Genomic DNA, 22747 nt, shown 5'->3' on the forward strand with positions numbered 1-22747 from the left:
ACAGGGTATAATATAAATATATAACAGTTATAAAGCCTTAGTAACAACCAGACAGGGTATAATATAAATATATAACAACCAGACAGGGTATAATATAAATATATAACAGTTATAAAGCCTTAGTAACAACCAGACAGGGTATAATATAAATATATAACAACCAGACAGGGTATAATATAAATATATAACAACCATACAGGGTATAATATAAATATATAACAACCAGACAGGGTATAATATAAATATATAACAACCAGACAGGGTATAATATAAATATATAACAACCATACAGGGTATAATATAAATATATAACAACCAGACAGGGTATAATATAAATATATAACAACCAGACAGGGTATAATATAAATATATAACAACCAGACAGGGTATAATATAAATATATAACAGTTATAAAGCCTTAGTAACAACCAGACAGGGTATAATATAAATATATAACAACCAGACAGGGTATAATATAAATATATAACAACCAGACAGGGTATAATATAAATATATAACAACCAGACAGGGTATAATATATATATATATAACAACCAGACAGGGTATAATATATATATATATAACAACCAGACAGGGTATAATATAAATATATAACAACCAGACAGGGTATAATATATATATATATAACAACCAGACAGGGTATAATATAAATATATATATATATATGTATAACAACCAGACAGGGTATAATATAATATATAACAACCAGACAGGGTATAATATAAATATATAACAGTTATAAAGCCTTAGTAACAACCAGACAGGGTATAATATAAATATATAACAACCAGACAGGGTATAATATATATATATATAACAACCAGACAGGGTATAATATAAATATATAACAACCAGACAGGGTATAATATAAATATATAACAGTTATAAAGCCTTAGTAACAACCAGACAGGGTATAATATAATATATAACAACCAGACAGGGTATAATATAAATATATAACAGTTATAAAGCCTTAGTAACAACCAGACAGGGTATAATATAAATATATAACAGTTATAAAGCCTTAGTAACAACCAGACAGGGTATAATATAAATATATAACAGTTATAAAGCCTTAGTAACAACCAGACAGGGTATAATATAAATATATAACAACCAGACAGGGTATAATATATATATATATATATATATATATATATATATATATATATAACAACCAGACAGGGTATAATATAATATATAACAACCAGACAGGGTATAATATAAATATATAACAACCAGACAGGGTATAATATAAATATATAACAACCAGACAGGGTATAATATATATATATATATATATATATATATAACAACCAGACAGGGTATAATATAATATATAACAACCAGACAGGGTATAATATAAATATATAACAGTTATAAAGCCTTAGTAACAACCAGACAGGGTATAATATAAATATATAACAGTTATAAAGCCTTAGTAACAACCAGACAGGGTATAATATAAATATATAACAACCAGACAGGGTATAATATAAATATATAACAACCAGACAGGGAATAATATAAATATATAACAGTTATAAAGCCTTAGTAACAACCAGACAGGGTATAATATAAATATATAACAACCAGACAGGGTATAATATAAATATATAACAACCAGACAGGGTATAATATAAATATATAACAGTTATAAAGCCTTAGTAACAACCAGACAGGGTATAATATAAATATATAACAACCAGACAGGGTATAATATAAATATATAACAGTTATAAAGCCTTAGTAACAACCAGACAGGGTATAATATAAATATATAACAACCAGACAGGGTATAATATAAATATATAACAACCAGACAGGGTATAATATAATATATAACAACCAGACAGGGTATAATATAATATATAACAACCAGACAGGGTATAATATAAATATATAACAACCAGACAGGGTATAATATATATATATAACAACCAGACAGGGTATAATATAAATATATAACAACCAGACAGGGTATAATATAAACATATAACAACCAGACAGGGTATAATATAAATATATAACAACCAGACAGGGTATAATATATAACAACCAGACAGGGTATAATATAAATATATAACAACCAGACAGGGTATAATATAAACATATAACAACCAGACAGGGTATAATATAAATATATAACAACCAGACAGGGTATAATATAAACATATAACAACCAGACAGGGTATAATATATATATATATAACAACCAGACAGGGTATAATATAAATATATAACAACCAGACAGGGTATAATATAAACATATAACAACCAGACAGGGTATAATATAAATATATAACAACCAGACAGGGTATAATATATAACAACCAGACAGGGTATAATATAAATATATAACAACCAGACAGGGTATAATATATAACAACCAGACGGGGTATAATATATATATATAACAACCAGACAGGGTATAATATAAATATATAACAACCAGACAGGGTATAATATATAACAACCAGACAGGGTATAATATAAATATATAACAACCAGACAGGGTATAATATAAACATATAACAACCAGACAGGGTATAATATAAATATATAACAACCAGACAGGGTATAATATAAACATATAACAACCAGACAGGGTATAATATAAATATATAACAACCAGACAGGGTATAATATAAACATATAACAACCAGACAGGGTATAATATAAACATATAACAACCAGACAGGGTATAATATATATATATATAACAACCAGACAGGGTATAATATAAATATATATATATATAACAACCAGACAGGGTATAATATAAACATATAACAACCAGACAGGGTATAATATAAATATATAACAACCAGACAGGGTATAATATAATATATAACAACCAGACAGGGTATAATATAAATATATAACAACCAGACAGGGTATAATATAAATATATAACAACCAGACAGGGTATAATATAAATATATAACAACCAGACAGGGTATAATATAAATATATAACAACCAGACAGGGTATAATATATATATATATATAACAACCAGACGGGGTATAATATAAATATATAACAGTTATAAAGCCTTAGTAACAACCAGACAGGGTATAATATATATATATAACAACCAGACGGGGTATAATATAAATATATAACAACCAGACAGGGTATAATATAAATATATAACAACCAGACAGGGTATAATATAAATATATAACAACCAGACAGGGTATAATATATATATATATAACAACCAGACAGGGTATAATATATATATATATAACAACCAGACAGGGTATAATATAAATATATAACAACCAGACAGGGTATAATATATATATATATATAACAACCAGACGGGGTATAATATAAATATATAACAGTTATAAAGCCTTAGTAACAACCAGACAGGGTATAATATATATATATAACAACCAGACGGGGTATAATATAAATATATAACAACCAGACAGGGTATAATATAAATATATAACAACCAGACAGGGTATAATATAAATATATAACAACCAGACAGGATATAATATAAATATATAACAACCAGACGGGGTATAATATAAATATATAACAGTTATAAAGCCTTAGTAACAACCAGACAGGGTATAATATATATATATAACAACCAGACGGGGTATAATATATATATATATAACAACCAGACAGGGTATAATATAAATATATAACAACCAGACAGGGTATAATATATATATATAACAACCAGACAGGGTATAATATATATATATAACAACCAGACGGGGTATAATATAAATATATAACAGTTATAAAGCCTTAGTAACAACCAGACAGGGTATAATATATATATATAACAACCAGACGGGGTATAATATATATATATATAACAACCAGACAGGGTATAATATAAATATATAACAACCAGACAGGGTATAATATATATATATATATATATAACAACCAGACAGGGTATAATATAATATATATAACAACCAGACGGGGTATAATATAAATATATAACAGTTATAAAGCCTTAGTAACAACCAGACAGGGTATAATATATATATATATAACAACCAGACGGGGTATAATATAAATATATAACAGTTATAAAGCCTTAGTAACAACCAGACAGGGTATAATATATATATAACAACCAGACGGGGTATAATATATATATATAACAACCAGACAGGGTATAATATAAATATATAACAACCAGACAGGGTATAATATATATATATATATAACAACCAGACAGGGTATAATATATATATATAACAACCAGACGGGGTATAATATAAATATATAACAGTTATAAAGCCTTAGTAACAACCAGACAGGGTATAATATATATATATAACAACCAGACGGGGTATAATATATATATATAACAACCAGACAGGGTATAATATAAATATATAACAACCAGACAGGGTATAATATATATATATATATAACAACCAGACAGGGTATAATATATATATATAACAACCAGACGGGGTATAATATAAATATATAACAGTTATAAAGCCTTAGTAACAACCAGACAGGGTATAATATATATATATAACAACCAGACGGGGTATAATATATATATATATAACAACCAGACAGGGTATAATATAAATATATAACAACCAGACAGGGTATAATATAAATATATAACAACCAGACAGGGTATAATATAAATATATAACAACCAGACAGGGTATAATATAAATATATAACAACCAGACAGGGTATAATATAATATATATATAACAACCAGACAGGGTATAATATAAATATATAACAACCAGACAGGGTATAATATAAATATATAACAACCAGACAGGGTATAATATAATATATATATATATAACAACCAGACAGGGTATAATATATATATATATATATATAACAACCAGACAGGGTATAATATATATATATATATATATAACAACCAGACAGGGTATAATATATATATATATAACAACCAGACAGGGTATAATATAAATATATAACAACCAGACAGGGTATAATATATATATATAACAACCAGACAGGGTATAATATAAATATATAACAACCAGACAGGGTATAATATAAATATATAACAACCAGACAGGGTATAATATAAATATATAACAACCAGACAGGGTATAATATATATATATAACAACCAGACGGGGTATAATATAATATATAACAACCAGACAGGGTATAATATAAATATATAACAACCAGACAGGGTATAATATATAACAACCAGACAGGGTATAATATATATATATATAACAACCAGACAGGGTATAATATAAACATATAACAACCAGACAGGGTATAATATAAACATATAACAACCAGACAGGGTATAATATAAATATATATAACAACCAGACAGGGTATAATATATATATATAACAACCAGACAGGGTATAATATAAATATATAACAACCAGACAGGGTATAATATAAATATATAACAACCAGACAGGGTATAATATAAATATATAACAGTTATAAAGCCTTAGTAACAACCAGACAGGGTATAATATAAATATATAACAACCAGACAGGGTATAATATATATATATAACAACCAGACAGGGTATAATATATATATATATAACAACCAGACAGGGTATAATATAAATATATAACAACCAGACAGGGTATAATATATATATATATAACAACCAGACAGGGTATAATATAAATATATAACAACCAGACAGGGTATAATATAAACATATAACAACCAGACAGGGTATAATATATATATATATAACAACCAGACAGGGTATAATATAAATATATAACAACCAGACAGGGTATAATATAAACATATAACAACCAGACAGGGTATAATATATATATATATAACAACCAGACAGGGTATAATATAAATATATAACAACCAGACAGGGTATAATATATATATATAACAACCAGACGGGGTATAATATAAATATATAACAACCAGACAGGGTATAATATAAATATATAACAACCAGACAGGGTATAATATATATATATAACAACCAGACAGGGTATAATATAAATATATAACAACCAGACAGGGTATAATATATAACAACCAGACAGGGTATAATATAAATATATAACAACCAGACAGGGTATAATATAAACATATAACAACCAGACAGGGTATAATATAAATATATAACAACCAGACAGGGTATAATATAAACATATAACAACCAGACAGGGTATAATATATATATATATAACAACCAGACAGGGTATAATATATATATATAACAACCAGACAGGGTATAATATAATATATAACAACCAGACAGGGTATAATATATATATATAACAACCAGACGGGGTATAATATATATATATAACAACCAGACAGGGTATAATATAAATATATAACAACCAGACAGGGTATAATATAAATATATAACAACCAGACAGGGTATAATATATATATATAACAACCAGACGGGGTATAATATATATATATAACAACCAGACAGGGTATAATATAAATATATAACAACCAGACAGGGTATAATATATATATATAACAACCAGACAGGGTATAATATAAATATATAACAACCAGACAGGGTATAATATATAACAACCAGACAGGGTATAATATAAATATATAACAACCAGACAGGGTATAATATAAACATATAACAACCAGACAGGGTATAATATAAATATATAACAACCAGACAGGGTATAATATAAACATATAACAACCAGACAGGGTATAATATATATATATATAACAACCAGACAGGGTATAATATATATATATAACAACCAGACAGGGTATAATATAATATATAACAACCAGACAGGGTATAATATAAATATATAACAACCAGACAGGGTATAATATATAACAACCAGACGGGGTATAATATATATATATATAACAACCAGACAGGGTATAATATATATATATAACAACCAGACAGGGTATAATATAATATATAACAACCAGACAGGGTATAATATATATATATAACAACCAGACAGGGTATAATATAAATATATAACAACCAGACAGGGTATAATATAATATATAACAACCAGACAGGGTATAATATATATATATAACAACCAGACAGGGTATAATATAAATATATAACAACCAGACAGGGTATAATATAAATATATAACAACCAGACAGGGTATAATATAAATATATATATAACAACCAGACAGGGTATAATATATATATATAACAACCAGACGGGGTATAATATAAATATATAACAACCAGACAGGGTATAATATAAATATATAACAACCAGACAGGGTATAATATAAATATATAACAACCAGACAGGGTATAATATATATATATATATAACAACCAGACGGGGTATAATATAAATATATAACAGTTATAAAGCCTTAGTAACAACCAGACAGGGTATAATATATATATATAACAACCAGACGGGGTATAATATAAATATATAACAACCAGACAGGGTATAATATAAATATATAACAACCAGACAGGGTATAATATATATATATATATAACAACCAGACAGGGTATAATATATATATATAACAACCAGACGGGGTATAATATATATATATATAACAACCAGACAGGGTATAATATAAATATATAACAACCAGACAGGGTATAATATATATATATATATATAACAACCAGACAGGGTATAATATAATATATAACAACCAGACAGGGTATAATATATATATATAACAACCAGACGGGGTATAATATAAATATATAACAGTTATAAAGCCTTAGTAACAACCAGACAGGGTATAATATAATATATAACAACCAGACGGGGTATAATATATATATATAACAACCAGACAGGGTATAATATAAATATATAACAACCAGACAGGGTATAATATAAATATATAACAACCAGACAGGGTATAATATAATATATATATAACAACCAGACAGGGTATAATATAAATATATAACAACCAGACAGGGTATAATATAAATATATAACAACCAGACAGGGTATAATATAATATATATATATATATAACAACCAGACAGGGTATAATATATATATATATATATATAACAACCAGACAGGGTATAATATATATATATATATATATAACAACCAGACAGGGTATAATATAATATATAACAACCAGACAGGGTATAATATATATATATAACAACCAGACAGGGTATAATATAAATATATAACAACCAGACAGGGTATAATATAATATATAACAACCAGACAGGGTATAATATATATATATAACAACCAGACGGGGTATAATATATATATATATAACAACCAGACAGGGTATAATATAAATATATAACAACCAGACAGGGTATAATATAAATATATAACAACCAGACAGGGTATAATATAATATATATATAACAACCAGACAGGGTATAATATAAATATATAACAACCAGACAGGGTATAATATAAATATATAACAACCAGACAGGGTATAATATAATATATATATATATAACAACCAGACAGGGTATAATATATATATATATATATATAACAACCAGACAGGGTATAATATATATATATATATATAACAACCAGACAGGGTATAATATAATATATAACAACCAGACAGGGTATAATATATATATATAACAACCAGACAGGGTATAATATAAATATATAACAACCAGACAGGGTATAATATAAATATATAACAACCAGACAGGGTATAATATAAATATATAACAACCAGACAGGGTATAATATATATATATAACAACCAGACGGGGTATAATATAATATATAACAACCAGACAGGGTATAATATAAATATATAACAACCAGACAGGGTATAATATATATATAACAACCAGACGGGGTATAATATAAATATATAACAACCAGACAGGGTATAATATATAACAACCAGACAGGGTATAATATATATATATATAACAACCAGACAGGGTATAATATAAACATATAACAACCAGACAGGGTATAATATAAACATATAACAACCAGACAGGGTATAATATAAATATATATAACAACCAGACAGGGTATAATATATATATATATAACAACCAGACAGGGTATAATATAAATATATAACAACCAGACAGGGTATAATATAAATATATAACAACCAGACAGGGTATAATATAAATATATAACAGTTATAAAGCCTTAGTAACAACCAGACAGGGTATAATATAAATATATAACAACCAGACAGGGTATAATATATATATATAACAACCAGACAGGGTATAATATATATATATATAACAACCAGACAGGGTATAATATAAATATATAACAACCAGACAGGGTATAATATAAATATATAACAACCAGACAGGGTATAATATAATATATATATAACAACCAGACAGGGTATAATATAAATATATAACAACCAGACAGGGTATAATATAAATATATAACAACCAGACAGGGTATAATATAATATATATATAACAACCAGACAGGGTATAATATAAATATATAACAACCAGACAGGGTATAATATAAATATATAACAACCAGACAGGGTATAATATAAATATATAACAACCAGACAGGGTATAATATAATATATATATATATAACAACCAGACAGGGTATAATATATATATATATATATATAACAACCAGACAGGGTATAATATATATATATATATATATAACAACCAGACAGGGTATAATATAATATATAACAACCAGACAGGGTATAATATAAATATATAACAACCAGACAGGGTATAATATAATATATAACAACCAGACAGGGTATAATATAAATATATAACAACCAGACAGGGTATAATATAAATATATAACAACCAGACAGGGTATAATATAAATATATAACAACCAGACAGGGTATAATATAAATATATAACAACCAGACAGGGTATAATATAAATATATAACAACCAGACAGGGTATAATATAATATATAACAACCAGACAGGGTATAATATAAATATATAACAACCAGACAGGGTATAATATAAATATATAACAACCAGACAGGGTATAATATAAATATATAACAACCAGACAGGGTATAATATATATATATAACAACCAGACGGGGTATAATATAATATATAACAACCAGACAGGGTATAATATAAATATATAACAACCAGACAGGGTATAATATATATATATATAACAACCAGACAGGGTATAATATAAATATATAACAACCAGACAGGGTATAATATATAACAACCAGACGGGGTATAATATATATATAACAACCAGACGGGGTATAATATATATATAACAACCAGACGGGGTATAATATAAATATATAACAACCAGACAGGGTATAATATATAACAACCAGACAGGGTATAATATATATATATATAACAACCAGACAGGGTATAATATATAACAACCAGACAGGGTATAATATATATATATATAACAACCAGACGGGGTATAATATAAATATATAACAACCAGACAGGGTATAATATATAACAACCAGACAGGGTATAATATATATATATATAACAACCAGACAGGGTATAATATAAACATATAACAACCAGACAGGGTATAATATAAATATATAACAACCAGACAGGGTATAATATAAATATATAACAACCAGACAGGGTATAATATAAATATATAACAACCAGACAGGGTATAATATAAATATATAACAGTTATAAAGCCTTAGTAACAACCAGACAGGGTATAATATAAATATATAACAACCAGACAGGGTATAATATAAATATATAACAACCAGACAGGGTATAATATAAATATATAACAACCAGACAGGGTATAATATAAATATATAACAACCAGACAGGGTATAATATAAATATATAACAACCAGACAGGGTATAATATAAATATATAACAACCAGACAGGGTATAATATAAATATATAACAACCAGACAGGGTATAATATAAATATATAACAACCAGACAGGGTATAATATAAATATATAACAACCAGACAGGGTATAATATAAATATATATATTCAACAGTTATAAACCCTTCCTAAAAGTTATTTGGTGATCCTTTAACTGGGGAATTGAATTGCCTCTGGGTTTAGAAAACACACACACACACACACACACATACTCTGTTGGCCAGCCCAGGCAGACAGACAGTTAATGTTGTGTTTATCTAATAATGAGCTGCAGACAGCTAATCGACTGGCCCTGCCTCCCAGTGCTTCTAATTAGCCAATTATGGGAATCAGTGATTATTCAGTCAGAGGACACTGGGACCTGGACTCAATCTCTCTCTCACACACACACACACACACACACACACAACTGGAGCCAATCACACAATGAATTTGTTAAACACACCCACATGTTACAAGTACCGGATTGGGTTTAATTCCATTTAAATTCCATTTTCAATGAACATCTGGAATTTAATTAGGTTTACTTTCTGAATTGACTGGAAATGAATTGGAATTGGCCCCAACCCTGGTCCTTATCTCTTTAACTGTTGACATATCAGATGCCAGAGATAACTCAAAACAGGAAGTGACCTCACCTACAGACAGGAAGTATGAGACTGACCATGGGCGTTGGTGATAATTAGAGCGATGACCAGCATCTCCTCCTCACTCTCACTCTTTTCATGTTCTGTCATTTCATCCTCCCAGGACATGACCGGAGGAGTGTTTGAGGAAAACCTGAAGTCTCTCCATCTGGAAGAAGGAGTTGACTACTATCACTTCAACTAACACTCTGAGATGTAGAGATGGAGAGGAGGGGAGTTGACTACTACCACTTCAACTAACACTCTGGGATGGAGAGATGGAGGGGAGTTGACTACTACCACTTCAACTAACACCCTGAGATGGAGAGATGGAGATGGAGAGGAGTTGACTACTACCACTTCAACTAACACTCTGAGATGTGGAGATGGAGATGGAGAGGAGGGGACTACTACCACTTCAACTAACACTCTGGGATGTAGAGATGGAGAGGAGGGGAGTTGACTACTACCACTTCAACTAACACTCTGGGATGTAGAGATGGAGAGGAGGGGAGTTGACTACTACCACTTCAACTAACACTCTGAGATGGAGAGATGGAGAGGAGGGGAGTTGACTACTACCACTTCAACTAACACTCTGAGATGTAGAGATGGAGAGGAGGGGAGTTGACTACTACCACTTCAACTAACACTCTGGGATGTAGAGATGGAGAGGAGGGGAGTTGACTACTACCACTTCAACTAACACTCTGGGATGGAGAGATGGAGAGGAGGGGAGTTGACTACTACCACTTCAACTAACACTCTGGGATGTAGAGATGGAGAGGAGGGGAGTTGACTACTACCACTTCAACTAACACTCTGAGATGTAGAGATGGAGAGGAGGGGAGTTGACTACTACCACTTCAACTAACACTCTGGGATGTAGAGATGGAGAGGAGGGGAGTTGACTACTACCACTTCAACTAACACTCTGGGATGTAGAGATGGAGAGGAGGGGAGTTGACTACTACCACTTCAACTAACACTCTGAGATGTAGAGATGGAGAGGAGGGGAGTTGACTACTACCACTTCAACTAACACTCTGGGATGTAGAGATGGAGAGGAGGGGACTACTACCACTTCAACTAACACTCTGGGATGTAGAGATGGAGAGGAGGGGAGTTGACTACTACCACTTCAACTAACACTCTGGGATGTAGAGATGGAGAGGAGGGGAGTTGACTACTACCACTTCAACTAACACTCTGGGATGTAGAGATGGAGAGGAGTTGACTACTACCACTTCAACTAACACTCTGAGTTGTAGAGATGGAGAGGAGTTGACTACTACCACTTCAACTAACACTCTGGGATGTAGAGATGGAGAGGAGGGGACTACTACCACTTCAACTAACACTCTGAGATGGAGAGATGGAGAGGAGGGGAGTTGACTACTACCACTTCAACTAACACTCTGAGATGTAGAGATGGAGAGGAGGGGACTACTACCACTTCAACTAACACTCTGAGATGTAGAGATGGAGAGGAGGGGAGTTGACTACTACCACTTCAACTAACACTCTGGGATGTAGAGATGGAGAGGAGTTGACTACTACCACTTCAACTAACACTCTGGGATGGAGAGATGGAGAGGAGGGGACTACTACCACTTCAACTAACACTCTGAGATGTAGAGATGGAGAGGAGGGGACTACTACCACTTCAACTAACACTCTGGGATGGAGAGATGGAGAGGAGTTGACTACTACCACTTCAACTAACACTCTGGGATGGAGAGATGGAGAGGAGTTGACTACTACCACTTCAACTAACACTCTGAGATGTAGAGATGGAGAGGAGAGGAGGGGACTACTACCACTTCAACTAACACTCTGAGATGGAGAGATGGAGAGGAGGGGAGTTGACTACTACCACTTCAACTAACACTCTGAGATGGAGAGATGGAGAGGAGGGGAGTTGACTACTACCACTTCAACTAACACTCTGGGATGTAGAGATGGAGAGGAGAGGAGGGGACTACTACCACTTCAACTAACACTCTGAGATGTAGAGATGGAGAGGAGGGGACTACTACCACTTCAACTAACACTCTGGGATGGAGAGATGGAGATGGAGAGGAGTTGACTACTACCACTTCAACTAACACTCTGGGATGTAGAGATGGAGAGGAGAGGAGGGGACTACTACCACTTCAACTAACACTCTGAGATGGAGAGATGGAGAGGAGGGGAGTTGACTACTACCACTTCAACTAACACTCTGAGATGTAGAGATGGAGAGGAGGGGAGTTGACTACTACCACTTCAACTAACACTCTGAGATGTAGAGATGGAGAGGAGGGGAGTTGACTACTACCACTTCAACTAACACTCTGAGATGTAGAGATGGAGAGGAGGGGAGTTGACTACTACCACTTCAACTAACACTCTGGGATGTAGAGATGGAGAGGAGGGGAGTTGACAACTACCACTTCAACTAACACCCTGAGATGTAGAGATGAAGAGGAGGGGAGTTGACAACTACCACTTCAACTAACACCCTGAGATGTAGAGATGAAGAGGAGGGGAGTTGACAACTACCACTTCAACTAACACCCTGAGATGTAGAGATGGAGAGGAGGGGAGTTGACTACTACCACTTCAACTAACACTCTGGGATGGAGAGATGGAGAGGAGGGGAGTTGACTACTACCACTTCAACTAACACTCTGGGATGTAGAGATGGAGAGGAGGGGAGTTGACTACTACCACTTCAACTAACAATCTGAGATGGAGAGATGGAGAGGAGGGGAGTTGACTACTACCACTTCAACTAACACTCTGAGATGTAGAGATGGAGAGGAGGGGAGTTGACTACTACCACTTCAACTAACACTCTGGGATGTAGAGATGGAGAAGAGGGGAGTTGACTACTACCACTTCAACTAACACTCTGGGATGGAGAGATGGAGAGGAGGGGAGTTGACTACTACCACTTCAACTAACACTCTGGGATGTAGAGATGGAGAGGAGGGGAGTTGACTACTACCACTTCAACTAACACTCTGAGATGTAGAGATGGAGAGGAGGGGAGTTGACTACTACCACTTCAACTAACACTCTGGGATGTAGAGATGGAGAGGAGGGGAGTTGACTACTACCACTTCAACTAACACTCTGGGATGTAGAGATGGAGAGGAGGGGAGTTGACTACTACCACTTCAACTAACACTCTGAGATGTAGAGATGGAGAGGAGGGGAGTTGACTACTACCACTTCAACTAACACTCTGGGATGTAGAGATGGAGAGGAGGGGACTACTACCACTTCAACTAACACTCTGGGATGTAGAGATGGAGAGGAGGGGAGTTGACTACTACCACTTCAACTAACACTCTGGGATGTGGAGATGGAGAGGAGGGGAGTTGACTACTACCACTTCAACTAACACTCTGAGATGTAGAGATGGAGAGGAGGGGAGTTGACTACTACCACTTCAACTAACACTCTGGGATGTAGAGATGGAGAGGAGTTGACTACTACCACTTCAACTAACACTCTGAGTTGTAGAGATGGAGAGGAGTTGACTACTACCACTTCAACTAACACTCTGGGATGTAGAGATGGAGAGGAGGGGACTACTACCACTTCAACTAACACTCTGAGATGGAGAGATGGAGAGGAGGGGAGTTGACTACTACCACTTCAACTAACACTCTGAGATGTAGAGATGGAGAGGAGGGGACTACTACCACTTCAACTAACACTCTGAGATGGAGAGATGGAGAGGAGGGGAGTTGACTACTACCACTTCAACTAACACTCTGAGATGTAGAGATGGAGAGGAGGGGACTACTACCACTTCAACTAACACTCTGGGATGGAGAGATGGAGAGGAGGGGACTACTACCACTTCAACTAACACTCTGAGATGTAGAGATGGAGAGGAGGGGACTACTACCACTTCAACTAACACTCTGGGATGGAGAGATGGAGAGGAGTTGACTACTACCACTTCAACTAACACTCTGGGATGGAGAGATGGAGAGGAGTTGACTACTACCACTTCAACTAACACTCTGAGATGTAGAGATGGAGAGGAGAGGAGGGGACTACTACCACTTCAACTAACACTCTGAGATGGAGAGATGGAGAGGAGGGGAGTTGACTACTACCACTTCAACTAACACTCTGAGATGGAGAGATGGAGAGGAGGGGAGTTGACTACTACCACTTCAACTAACACTCTGGGATGTAGAGATGGAGAGGAGAGGAGGGGACTACTACCACTTCAACTAACACTCTGAGATGTAGAGATGGAGAGGAGGGGACTACTACCACTTCAACTAACACTCTGGGATGGAGAGATGGAGATGGAGAGGAGTTGACTACTACCACTTCAACTAACACTCTGGGATGTAGAGATGGAGAGGAGAGGAGGGGACTACTACCACTTCAACTAACACTCTGAGATGGAGAGATGGAGAGGAGGGGAGTTGACTACTACCACTTCAACTAACACTCTGAGATGTAGAGATGGAGAGGAGGGGAGTTGACTACTACCACTTCAACTAACACTCTGAGATGTAGAGATGGAGAGGAGGGGAGTTGACTACTACCACTTCAACTAACACTCTGAGATGTAGAGATGGAGAGGAGGGGAGTTGACTACTACCACTTCAACTAACACTCTGGGATGTAGAGATGGAGAGGAGGGGAGTTGACAACTACCACTTCAACTAACACCCTGAGATGTAGAGATGAAGAGGAGGGGAGTTGACAACTACCACTTCAACTAACACCCTGAGATGTAGAGATGAAGAGGAGGGGAGTTGACAACTACCACTTCAACTAACACCCTGAGATGTAGAGATGGAGAGGAGGGGAGTTGACTACTACCACTTCAACTAACACTCTGGGATGGAGAGATGGAGAGGAGGGGAGTTGACTACTACCACTTCAACTAACACTCTGGGATGTAGAGATGGAGAGGAGGGGAGTTGACTACTACCACTTCAACTAACACTCTGGGATGTAGAGATGGAGAGGAGGGGAGTTGACTACTACCACTTCAACTAACACTCTGGGTTGTAGAGATGGAGAGGAGGGGAGTTGACTACTACCACTTCAACTAACACTCTGAGATGGAGAGATGGAGAGGAGGGGAGTTGACTACTACCACTTCAACTAACACTCTGAGATGTAGAGATGGAGAGGAGGGGAGTTGACTACTACCACTTCAACTAACACTCTGGGATGTAGAGATGGAGAGGAGGGGACTACTACCACTTCAACTAACACTCTGGGATGTAGAGATGAAGAGGAGGGGAGTTGACTACTACCACTTCAACTAACATCCTGGGATGGAGAGATGGAGAGGAGGGGACTACTACCACTTCAACTAACACTCTGGGATGTAGAGATGGAGAGGAGGGAAGTTGACTACTACCACTTCAACTAACACTCTGAGATGTAGAGATGGAGAGGAGGGGAGTTGACAACTACCACTTCAACTAACACTCTGGGATGTAGAGATGGAGAGGAGGGGAGTTGACTACTACCACTTCAACTAACACCCTGGGATGGAGAGATGGAGAGGAGGGGAGTTGACAACTACCACTTCAACTAACACTCTGGGATGGAGAGATGGAGAGGAGGGGAGTTGACAACTACCACTTCAACTAACACTCTGGGATGTAGAGATGGAGAGGAGGGGACTACTACCACTTCAACTAACACTCTGGGATGGAGAGATGGAGAGGAGGGGAGTTGACTACTACCACTTCAACTAACACTCTGGGATGGAGAGATGGAGAGGAGTTGACTACTACCACTTCAACTAACACTCTGAGATGTAGAGATGGAGAGGAGGGGAGTTGACAACTACCACTTCAACTAACACTCTGGGATGGAGAGATGGAGGGGAGTTGACTACTACCACTTCAACTAACACTCTGGGATGGAGGGGAGTTGACTACTACCACTTCAACTAACACTCTGAGATGTGGAGATGGAGAGGAGGGGAGTTGACTACTACCACTTCAACTAACACTCTGGGATGTGGAGATGGAGAGGAGGGGAGTTGACTACTACCACTTCAACTAACACTCTGGGATGGAGAGATGGAGAGGAGGGGAGTTGACTACTACCACTTCAACTAACACTCTGGGATGTAGAGATGGAGAGGAGGGGAGTTGACTACTACCACTTCAACTAACACTCTGGGATGGAGAGATGGAGAGGAGTTGACTACTACCACTTCAACTAACACTCTGGGATGGAGAGATGGAGAGGAGTTGACTACTACCACTTCAACTAACACTCTGGGATGGAGAGATGGAGAGGAGTTGACTACTACCACTTCAACTAACACTCTGAGATGGAGAGATGGAGGGAGGGAGGGGTGGATAGATTGTAATTGAGTGTTTGAGGGTTGGATGCTGAGAAGGATAGAAGGACTATGACAGTCGGCTGGTGTGCGCCTGACTGCCTGCTGTCTAGTTAGTGTAATATGTGTGGCAGCATGTCCATGTTGATCGTGGAGATAAATCACAAAAACAAACGTTTCCAATCATGTCCTCTGAAAGAGACTTTCCAGAAATATGTTGTGCTGTCCAGACACACACACACTATACACACACACACACACACTATACACTATACACTATACACACACTATACACTATACACACACACACACACTATACACACACACACTATACACTATACACACACACACACACTATACACACACACACACACACTATACACTATACACTATACACACACTATACACTATACACACACACACACACTATACACACACACACTATACACTATACACTATACACACACTATACACTATACACACACTATACACTATACACACACTATACACTATACACACACTATACACTATACACACACTATACACTATACACACACTATACACTATACACACACTATACACTATACACACACTATACACTATACACACACTATACACTATACACACACACACACTATACACACACTATACACTATACACACACACACTATACACACACTATACACTATACACACACACACACTATACACACACTATACACTATACACACACACACACTATACACACACACACACTATACACACTATACACTATACACACACACACACTATACACTATACACACGCTATACACTATACACACACACACACTATACACACAAACACTATACACACTATACACTATACACACACACACTATACACTATACACACACACACTATACACTATACACACACTATACACTATACACACACACACACTATACACACTATACACTATACACACACACACACTATACACTATACACACACACTATACACACTATACACTATACACACACACACTATACACACACACACTATACACTATACACACACTATACACTATACACTACTCACACACTATACACTATATACACTATACACACACACACACTATACACACACACACACTATACACACACTATACACACACACACTATACACTATACACACACACACTATACACACTACACTATACACACTATACACACACACACTATACACACACACACACTATACACTATACACACACTATACACTATACACACACACACACACACACATACACTATACACTATACACACACACTATACACTACACACACACACACACACTATACACACACACACACACACACTATACACTATACACACACTATACACTATACACACACCATACACTATACACACACTATACACACATTATACACACTACACTATACACACTATACACACACACACTATACACTATACACACACTATACACTATACACACACTATACACACTATACACACACTATACACACTATACACTATACACACACTATACACTATACACACACTATACACACACTATACACACTATACACACACTATACACTATACACACACTATACACACTATACACACACTATACACACTATACACTATACACACACTATACACTATACACACACTATACACACACTATACACACTATACACACACTATACACACTATACACTATACACACACTATACACACTATACACACACTATACACACACTATACACTATACACACACTATACACACTATACACACACTATACACACTATACACACTATACACACACTATACACACTATACACTATACACACACTATACACACTATACACACTATACACACACTATACACACTATACACTATACACACACTATACACACACTATTCACTATACACTATACACACACTATGCACACTATACACACACTATACACACACTATACACTATACACACACACTATACACACACTATACACTATACACACACTATACACACACTATACACTATACACGCACACTATACACACACTATACACTATACACACACTATACACTATACACACACACTATACACACACTCCCATATTTGTTTTTCTTTCCACAAGTCTCTTATAAAACCTCAGGAACAATGATGTATTTTAGAGTACTACGCTCTGACACACACAATACACACACACACTACACACACACACACACACACACACACACACACACACACACACACAATACACACACACACTACACACACACACACTATACTCTGACACACACACCATGCCCAGTAAGGGCATTCGTTTTCCCACACAGAGCTCTTGAGTTTCACTGTTGAAAGGTAAACAAACCTTACCACCAACACCAATGCTATGGTATTTCAACAGAAACCTCCTGGAACTCTGACCACAGCTAGCTACACATGGGATTCTGGGTAGTGATATAGTGGCAAAAAAAATAGGTGGGTAGAAGCCGATCACAGAGCGATTTAAAGTAACGTTCCCTGTATTTTCTGTTCTCCTCGAAAGGGAGGGAGAAACTCACGCAAAATCAAAAAACGATGGTGTGTAACCTGGGAAACCTCTCTCATGGTTACCGTAGTGACAGGCTAGCTGAGCCCAGTACAGAGCTGGAGAAAACTAGCACGTCCAGTTAACACATGGTCTCCACGTCTAACCCCCGACACACACACACCCTCCCTGACCTGTCCACTCTCTCCCCGTGGACTGTTTACATTCTGACTGAATGGAGCAGAACACTGATTCCTCTGATTCACTAGAGGCTTTATATCTAAATCACCAGGGTTACAACAGAACACTGATTCACTAGAGGCTTTATATCTAAATCACCAGGGTTACAACAGAACACTGATTCAATAGAGGCTTTATATCTAAATCACCAGGGTTACCACAGAACACTGATTCAATAGAGGCTTTCTATCTAAATCACCAGGGTTACAACAGAACACTGATTCACTAGAGGCTTTATATCTAAATCACCAGGGTTACAACAGAACACTGATTCACTAGAGGCTTTATATCTAAATCACCAGGGTTACCACAGAACACTGATTCACTAGAGGCTTTATATCTAAATCACCAGGGTTACAACAGAACACTGATTCACTAGAGGCTTTCTATCTAAATCACCAGGGTTACAACAGAACATTGATTCACTAGAAGCTTTCTATCTAAACCACCAGGGTTACCACAGAACACTGATTCACTAGAGGCTTTCTATCTAAATCACCAGGGTTACAACAGAACACTGATTCACTAGAGGCTTTCTATCTAAATCACCAGGGTTACCACAGAACACTGATTCACTAGAGGCTTTCTATCTAAATCACCAGGGTTACAACAGAACACTGATTCACTAGAGGCTTTCTATCTAAACCACCAGGGTTACAACAGAACACTGATTCACTAGAGGCTTTCTATCTAAACCACCAGGGTTACAACAGAACACTGATTCACTAGAGGCTTTCTATCTAAATCACCAGGGTTACCACAGAACACTGATTCACTAGAGGCTTTATATCTAAATCACCAGGGTTACAACAGAACACTGATTCACTAGAAGCTTTCTATCTAAATCACCAGGGTTACCACAGAACACTGATTCACTAGAAGCTTTCTATCTAAATCACCAGGGTTACAACAGAACACTGATTCATTAGAGGCTTTCTATCTAAATCACCAGGGTTACAACAGAACACTGATTCACTAGAGGCTTTCTATCTAAACCACCAGGGTTACAACAGAACATTGATTCACTAGAGGCTTTCTATCTAAATCACCAGGGTTACAACAGAACACTGATTCATTAGAGGCTTTATATCTAAATCACCAGGGTTACAACAGAACACTGATTCATTAGAGGCTTTCTATCTAAATCACCAGGGTTACAACAGAACACTGATTCATTAGAGGCTTTCTATCTAAATCACCAGGGTTACAACAGAACACTGATTCACTAGAGGCTTTATATCTAAATCACCAGGGTTACAACAGAACATTGATTCACTAGAGGCTTTCTATCTAAATCACCAGGGTTACAACAGAACACTGATTCACTAGAGGCTTTATATCTAAATCACCAGGGTTACAACAGAACATTGATTCACTAGAGGCTTTCTATCTAAATCACCAGGGTTACCACAGAACACTGGACCTCGATTTCAGCTCCAATCAAGAATGTTTTGAAAGTCTACAAAATGTAAAACTTGAAGTTGAGTGTTCAGAACTCCATGTTAATATTTTTTTGTTAGGTTTGATTCAGTTTATTTTCAAACCCTAAAATTGGCAAATGTTGAAATCCTCAGAGAGAGAGAGAGTGGGTGTGTGTGTGTGCCCAACAGAGAAGTGTGCTCACAAGCGGGAAGGAAAGGGGGAGTTGAGAAGGAAGGAGAGAGGGAGGGGGAGGAAGGAATGTGTGTTCCATTATAGAAGGTTCTGTGGACAGCCGAAGCGTTCTCTCTGTCAGGGTGTTTGAGAAGAGCCAGGTGACAGCACGGATAACAGGAGATCTATAGCTCTGAGTGTGTGTGTGTGTGTGTGTGTTTGTGTCTCTGTCTCTCTGTGCGCGCGTGTGTGTCTCTCTGTGCTTGTGTCTCTCTCTCTGTGCTTGTGTCTCTCTCTCTGTGCGTGTGTCTCTCTCTCTCTCTCTCTCTCTGTGCAAGTATGTATGCGTCTGTGTGTGTGTTTACTCCGTGGGCCAGGTCAGGGGTCATATGGTGTGTAACTATTTAAGATGTTGGAGGACTCGGTGGGTCAAAGGTCACATCAGAACAATCAGTCACTCCTCTTAAAGTAGGACTAGGCTACATTCCCAAATTGCACCCTAGGTAGTGCACTACTTTTGACCAGGGTCTATAGAGATG

The 22747-nt window shown here is 35.5% G+C and overlaps 1 protein-coding gene across 4 annotated transcripts in view; it reads left to right on the forward strand.

Moving 5' to 3' along the window:
* LOC118938163 (UDP-GlcNAc:betaGal beta-1,3-N-acetylglucosaminyltransferase-like protein 1) overlaps window positions 1-11781 on the forward strand; it is a 53902-nt gene extending 42121 nt beyond the window's left edge. For 2 of the 4 annotated variants that reach the window (XM_036939945.1, XM_036939946.1), the window contains one exon: window positions 11624-11781. In XM_036939945.1, coding sequence (XP_036795840.1) covers window positions 11624-11704 — 81 coding nt within the window. In that variant the 3' untranslated portion in view covers window positions 11705-11781. The remainder of the gene's footprint in view (window positions 1-11623) is intronic. The other 2 variants (XM_036939947.1, XM_036939948.1) reach the window with 1 other exon arrangement.
* The last annotated feature ends 10966 nt before the right edge of the window (window positions 11782-22747 follow it).

Source organism: Oncorhynchus mykiss, chromosome 13, assembly GCF_013265735.2.
Source record: "Oncorhynchus mykiss isolate Arlee chromosome 13, USDA_OmykA_1.1, whole genome shotgun sequence".
Classification (NCBI taxonomy): domain Eukaryota; kingdom Metazoa; phylum Chordata; class Actinopteri; order Salmoniformes; family Salmonidae; genus Oncorhynchus; species Oncorhynchus mykiss.